The sequence below is a fragment of the Trypanosoma melophagium genome (genome assembly GCF_022059095.1).
Source record: "Trypanosoma melophagium isolate St. Kilda chromosome Unknown ctg10segment3, whole genome shotgun sequence".
Taxonomy (NCBI): domain Eukaryota; phylum Euglenozoa; class Kinetoplastea; order Trypanosomatida; family Trypanosomatidae; genus Trypanosoma; species Trypanosoma melophagium.
In genome coordinates this window covers 197,255-205,000 of record NW_027125136.1, presented here as the reverse complement: position 1 = coordinate 205,000, position 7,746 = coordinate 197,255, and the positions used below count along the sequence as shown (strand labels likewise).

Here is a 7,746-nt window from a genome sequence, read left to right as displayed (position 1 = left end):
TATATATAGATGTATACATATATCTATATTACTTGTTATTGTCACCAAGATGATATATTCTCATTACGTAACGTATATTTACAAGTGAATTCAACAAAGCTAATTCGAAGACGGTTTTGAAGAGCAATTCAAATTAATAGAAGAAGAAAAAAACGACTACTTTTATTTATTCATGCGATCGATCGAAATAAAACGAAATGAATTTAATTGTGTTAACTCCCATTTAACAGTGAAAAGAAAAATATAAAAGAGTGTGCTGTAGAGATTGGAACCCACTCGAATAAAAAAAATTAAAACACAAAAAGGGTAAAATAAGATATCTTCAGCTAAATATTGTGTTATTTATCTATTTCTATTTCTATTTCTCTCTCTCTCATATATATATGTATATATATATTTCTTCTCCATCTCTTCTTCTCTTTATTATTTCTTTCTTTTTTTCCATAACGGTGACTTTCAAACAGTGAAGAGAAGAAAGGAAGAACCCATCGGAGCGGAGGTGGCGCTGACCGACACGCACTCTCTTTTTTTTTCTCACTATTCTCATTATACAGACATCTACACATACTTATATACTTATATATATACATATATAAGTATAACACTCATTGCTGATAAGCTTGCATACATCTATATATATATATATATATATATATTTATATTTATATTTATATTTATATTTATTTATTTATTATATATTTTCTCCTTCCACGTTCTATTTCGATTGCTGGCCTAATGGAGGAGATATCTTATATACAGCAGCACGGCATTACTGAACTGATGGCACAACTCACAGATGAACTGCGAGAACAGAAACCCGCCAATCATGTTGCATTTATGCTGCAATGGCTTAAAAACATGGCCGAAGGGGGGGATAAGAGCGGGGATGGAGCTTGCGCAAATATTCCCATTACTACTACTAGTAATAATAATAATACTAATATCACTATTATTATGAGTACTGCTGGTATTAATAATAATACTATTATTACTACTGTAGAGGAGGATGGTGCCAATAATAATAATATCGGGTTGGGGGATGATGATGTGGATACACCCGAACTTGCAGTGTTTGTGCCGGTGCGAGATCTTCTCTTTGACAATACCAACATCGACAACAACAATGATAATAATATTAATATTATGAACAATGCAAACACACCCGCCGTATCCACACGAGCGCATAGAACCGCCGTCTCCCCGCCGCTGTTAAACACAAATGCGTGGGATCACTCTGAACGCAGTCGTGAGGCGTTGACGCTCGACTACTCCGTTAAAACACGTGGAAGTTCTAATGAAATGCCGCTGGACGCGTTGTTATTGCGATTGCCGCCCACCGCCGCCGCCCGGCCGCTGCTCGAAGTGGTGATGCGACTGCCGTCAGAGAAACACGCCATGGCCCTCGCCTTTTTGGAGGAACTTCTTCAACTCGATAATAGCAGCGAGAGTGAGAATGAGAGCGACGGCGATGGCAGTAATAACAATGATGATAATGAGAATGAGAATGAGAACAATAATGATAATAATAAGAATAAGAATAAAAGTGGAGAGAAAAGAGGACGTCGGGATCGCAGGGATACGGCCGGTGTGTGGACCCTCTCGCACATCTCCTCCTCTCAAAGTCCATTTGTAAAACAATTGGATGCCTCCATGGGCGCCACATTTAATCGTGAAAGTAATGGCATGACTGCGAGTGAAGTTCACGGCCGTTCTTCCGTCAGCGCCCGCAGTTTTGATGCGATGATCGCCGCCCGCGCCACACCCCTCGCGAATACCGCACAAATTCAGGAAGTTGTGAATGACGCCCTGACGGCGAGTATTGTGGGACGTGATTTCGGCAGCCGCGATGGGTTGGAGGCCACACTGCACTCCGCGTTTACGGCGAAAACGGGTTCTTCGGCATTTACGGTGCAGACGGCGGATTTGCTGCTCGCCGGCTCCGCACGTCCACTCACACTTTACAGCAGTAACAGAGAAGATTGCGGAGTAGCCGTATCCTCCTCCGTGCCGGGAACCCCACACTCCACATACAGTTCAGATCAGGCGGCGCGTAATGCGGCATGGCGATCGCATCACAGTAGTTACGATGATAAAAGTTATAAAGCGTTATTATGTAATGACACAGAAACGGCGAGAGAAGAGGAGTTAAATGCCGTACGAGAGGCATTGGTGGCATATGGGCCATTTTCTGGACTTGATGAAACACAACTGGAAGGTATCATACGTAGTATGGAACGGCATGAATTACACTCTTCTCAAGTTCGAAAGAACAGCAGTGCTCTTTTCTTTGTTTGCTCCGGTAATATTCAAGTGGAGAAGGAGGGACGTGTATTACGACTCTTATCAGCGGGTGATTTCTTTGGAAAAGTAGAAATGGCTCAAGAGGAAGGTGAATTGGAAGGAGTCGTTGATATTCGGGCCCTTGCAGACGGAGTGATACTCTCTATTCGAACAAACGTATTTCATTCATTAATAAATGATGAGAAAAAAGCACGACGTTCTATGTTTCTAAAATTTATAAAATACTCCGATATACTATCTCCACTAAGTTCCAGACATCATAGACGTTTGGCAGATTCTTTGCGTGTGCGAAATATAAAGGCAGGAACTGTTCTTTTGCAACAAGGAAATTCAGTTGAATGGTTTTCATTGGTAATAAGTGGAACTATAAGGCGTGTGATAAGGGATGAAACAGATCTAAAAGAAGGTGGTTCTAACTTGAGTGATTCTCCTGATCCCTCTTTATACATAAAAAATACGAATGAATTATTGGAAATCACATCAGGAGGTATACTTGGAGAAGTTGAATTTCTCTTTCACTCAGATGCCCTTACAGATGCTGTGGCTGAAACTAATGTATTAATTGCTCAATTACATTTTGTCTACTTTCAAACCATTATTCCCCAACAGGTAATTGAGGAAATGAAACGAATGATAGCCATTACTCCAATTGCTTCTTTTTTGGCACCCCGAGCAAAGGAAAAAATACGCCGCGAGATTGAACAAGTAGCGAAAAGCCAAAATGAAGCGCAAGAAAAGACGTGTGAAGCTGGTTTGATCCGTAAACGAAACTCCAATGCGTCTGGAACATCAACGCAAAGTAGCTCTAAGCGAGGTTCTCCAGGTACGAGAATGACAATTCGAATGGGCAAAAAACAATTGCGTTCTGCGGGTGAGATTGTTTACGCTGGAAAACATAATGTTTATAGATTTCCGTTATGTGCTATTGATATTGTTAATACAATCATGATTGCCGTTGTCGCAGATGGTACAATCATTCGATGGAGTGCTGCAGCAGATCGTGTTACAGGATTTCGTCACTATCATGTAATTGGTCAGAGCATTTATGAACTTCTCACAACAGAGTCTGCGCGATGTAATATGCGAGAACACCTCCAACAAGCCCATAGTTTTGCAGGAAATTGGGATAGTTATGTTGCTGCTGGTTTTTCTTCTCCTTTTGTCTACCGTTTTCGTCAAGCCTCTGCACTTTACCATGTAAGTCTTCTTCTAAGTGTTATCCCATCATGTGTGGAGACATCTGCGGATGTAATGCTTCTTGTTGGTAGAGAGTCGGATAGTAAGACAGCGTCAAGTTTTATGGAAGATGCCTCACGCTGGATAAGTGATGTTCTACGACCACAATTACGTTTATTTCAAAAACGTGTGGAAGCGTTTGAGGCTCGAGATTGGAACTTATCTCAACAAGATGGTAAATGGTTATGTGGGCATGTACAGGCATGTAATTCTCTGGTGGAACGCTATTTACGACTCTCAAGTCTTAACATGGAAGCGATGAATGAGACATGGAAACCGGTTCGTATTCTCAATCTTGTACGGCAGTTCTCACGTGATGTAACTCATATAGTAAAGAATGCAGGAAATACTCTTAAAACTACTGTATTGGAAGATGTTCCAAAGCATGAATTTTTTATTGATGTGGATAACGCCCTGGAAGTACTAAGACGAATCGTCTGTGATGCTAATAACAGTGGTTCACCGGTTCATATCGCCATTACGGTTTCTGTGGCTCGGGCAACATCCTTATCGCCTTCTGCAGGTACTATTGGTGGTACTACTTGTGTTACTGGTAATAAAACACACGCAACAGATATGATAAGACGTGCTAGTTTTGCCTCTCCAGCTGCCTTATCAGCATTTGATGTTCGAAGACGTGCGAGTCTTATTCCGCCTCCTGGTGCTGCTGCTCAACTGTCCGCTATTTCACAGTGTGCGGCAGCACTCAATGCAACTGGTGGGACACCAAATTTTGGTACTACACCTCCTGCAAAAGAAAATGTTTGGTTATGTAATGGTGCCCAACATCGTCAAGTGATTGATGGTTCGGCTCCATCTCTTATGCAACACATACATATCACTTTGGTGTGTACTGCAGGAGAATCTAACGCTACTCCTAATAAGAGTAATAACAGTGAAACACCTGCTAAACACAGTACACGAAATTTTGCAGGAATTAAGGAATGTGATAGACTTGTAACCAATATGGGTGGTAATTTAACCGTTCACACTTCACTTGCCAGTTCACAAACGACTACTACTATTGTATTGGATTTACCACTTTTACCTGTACCATGGTTTGGAAATGATGAAAATGAAGATGAAAATGATGTGGCATTTCATGGTAGTAGTCTAACTGTGATCGTCGCTGACCGAGATTCCAAACAGCGTAATGCTCTTTGTGAACTAATGTGGGCTCGAAGACATGTGGTTGCCCCTGTTACATCCTATACCGAAGCTATGTTAAAAATTAAAGGCGGTGGTGCAGATATTCTTGTCATTGATCCTGTACAATTGGAATGTACAGAAGAAGAGACGGAAGCGTTTAAAAATGGTCATCCTCCATTTGATGCCCTACAACGTGAGGTGAATCTTGTTTTACTTCTCTATACAAATGACTTTAATGATTGGCGAGTACAAAAATTTATGGAGCGTTGTCATGTCGTTGAACTTCCTAAACCTGCCTATGGGGCATTACTACATTTTGCTATGCAAGAAGCCGAACATGTGGTGGCATTATTACGTGAGGATGAGGAACAAATTGCACAACTTCGTATGGCTTTTACAGAATTTCAACCGGAACGACATAAAGTGGGAAGAATGCTTGGAAAAGGTGCATTTGGTGAAGTACATGAAGTGGAAGATCTTCTTACGGGTGGAAAATTGGCTATGAAACGTATGCATCTCACCGATGGTGTACTTGCCGATGATGTTGTACAGGAACTCTTGGCGATGACTTCATTACGGCATGAAAATATTATACATTACTTTGGTTGTCAGAAGGAAAGTGATAATGTTTTGCGTTTGTATATGGAATTGGCCTCTGCTGGTAATTTGCAAGAGAAAATACGACGTTATGGTGGACCTTTACCTTTGGATGCTATTGTACAACATTTGCAAGATCTCTGTCGGGGTCTTGCCTATCTTCATGCGGAGAATTATGTTCATGGGGATATTAAAACCGCTAATGCGCTTATTGATCATCATGGTCGAACTAAAATTGGAGATTTTGGAACAGCCAAACGTTTACGAGGTCCAAGTAATAAATTATACACATTTGTGGGAACACCACAATTTATGGCACCAGAATTAATGAATGTGGATGCCACTCAAGGTAATGGATACAATCAAAAAGCAGATATTTGGTCACTGGGTTGTATTGCATTAGAGTTGGCAACTGGTATGGCTCCTTTTTCGTATTTGGAGCATACACGTGGTATGGGTATATTCTTCTATGTGGGCAGACTTACTGGCACACCCGACTTATCACCCATTGAGGATGGAGATCCACTGGTGTATTCATTTATCGCAAGTTGTCTAAATGCCGATCCTGAATTACGCCCGGAGGCAAAGGAATTATTGACACACAAACTCTTACAAACAGCAGATGCCAGTACACGGAAAGAACGACTGGCACGACATGTAAAAATGGCAGAAACGTTAAGAGAGTATGCGCCGGATCCTAGTGAATCGGATGAGGATGGAATGCGGAGTAATATGAGTAGCTATAACTGCAGTGAGAATAGTTTTCGTACACGTCATGCTAGTGCCATTAACGCTGATTTTGTGTTTGGCGACAGGAATGTAATTGAAGAGGAAGAAGAAGAAGATCAAAGCAGTAATTCCTCAGATGGAAAGGAAGATGAGTGGACCTCAGTGGAGGATATGCGGAGAAAACTTAAGAGTGAAAGGGAGTTTTTTTTTTCGCCCCGTGACTTTCCTTAATATTTTATTTTTCACTTTTTTCTTTTTCTTTTTTTTTTCTTTCCTTGCTTTTCGGTTTGTGAGAAAAAGAGAAATGGGCATTAACAAAGAAGGGTTGGGGAATATATATATATATATATATATATATATATATATATATAATCCGCAGTAAAAATTTTTATTATTATCATTTTTGCTTGTTTTTCTATCCCCTTTTCGCTTGCGTACTTGGAAAGGGAAAAACATAAAAGGTATCTTGTGAATACCATAGGGACGGGATGGTAAAGAAATAATAATAAGAGGACCCAAACAGAGAAAAAGAAGAGAAAAAAGAAAAGGAAATATTTATTTGACAAGTAAATATCTTTTTCTGCATATGAATTATTACAAAAATACATTTGCTTGAAAAATTAATTTTTATAATTATACGTACATATATATATAAAGGGAAACTTGACTGGAAATATGAAGAGAGAAATAAACGAATTACTTGTGTTATTTGTCTCTGAAGGATAAAAAAGGAGAAAAAGAGTTCAAATAATAGTAATAATAATAATAATAATAATAATAATAATAATAATAATAATAATAATAATAACAGCAGTAGCAGCGATAAAGACAGTGAAAGAAAAGAAAACAATGGAAATTTTTTTTGTTTTTGCTACTATGATCGATATCCAATTAGAACAAGATAAAAACAAATATGTCTTTGCACCTTTTAAGACATCTATTTTCCTTTTTTTTCTTTTTATTATTCTTATCATTCTCTCTCTTGAGTTTTTTTTCCTTTTGATTGTTTTTTCTCTTTATGTTTTTATTAAAATTTTTGAAAATGCTTTCTTTCCTTCTTCTTGCTTGCTTGTGCGAAGTTTGCATTTTCGTTTAATATTGGAACGGAACGGGATTGGGGAAAGGTAATACAGTGCTCCAAACCCGGTACTTCGATGATATACTATTCTTAAGTTTTTTGTCTTTTTTTTCTTTCTTTTTTTTTATTTGGAAGAATGAAGAGGGGTTCGACACTTTTGGGGGGTTTCCGCCTTATTTCTGGTTCTTTTTTTGTGTTTCTCTCATTCAGAGAATACATATATATTATTTGTTTATTCTTATATATTCTTATTAGAAAAATGTATACAAGATGTATTATTGGAATTTCTTTATTGCCTATTATCTTCTATTTTGTGTTTTCTCTTCTAATCCTTTAATTTTCTTTTTCCAAGTAGTGTTTGTATTTTGTGTGTGTTTGCGTGGATCTTATTTAATAACATCTCCACACAGCACGCATTATATACACAAAGTAGAAAAAGAAAGAAAAATAAATAAAAATAAAATAAAAAAAGAAAACGATTTAAAATCCAAATTATCCATACTAAACCAACACACCCATACAAATAAAAAAAAGGTACGATTCGCTTTCATTAACACGGCACACATCGAATCCAACCTCCTAATACCGATACTTGAGGAAGAAGAAAAGAAAAACAAGGAACTCTCTCTCTCTCTCTCTCTCTCTCTCTCTATATA

General features: G+C 38.5%; 1 protein-coding gene across 1 annotated transcript; it reads left to right on the top strand.

The window, feature by feature from the left end:
• Positions 1 to 735: 735 nt before the first annotated feature.
• Positions 736 to 6,243, top strand: LSM04_007086 (PAS fold; the record flags this gene model as incomplete). Its single annotated transcript, XM_067337013.1, has 1 exon — positions 736 to 6,243. One exon carries the CDS (start codon positions 736 to 738, stop codon positions 6,241 to 6,243), a length of 5,508 nt encoding a protein of 1,835 aa, XP_067194779.1.
• Positions 6,244 to 7,746: the final 1,503 nt, after the last annotated feature.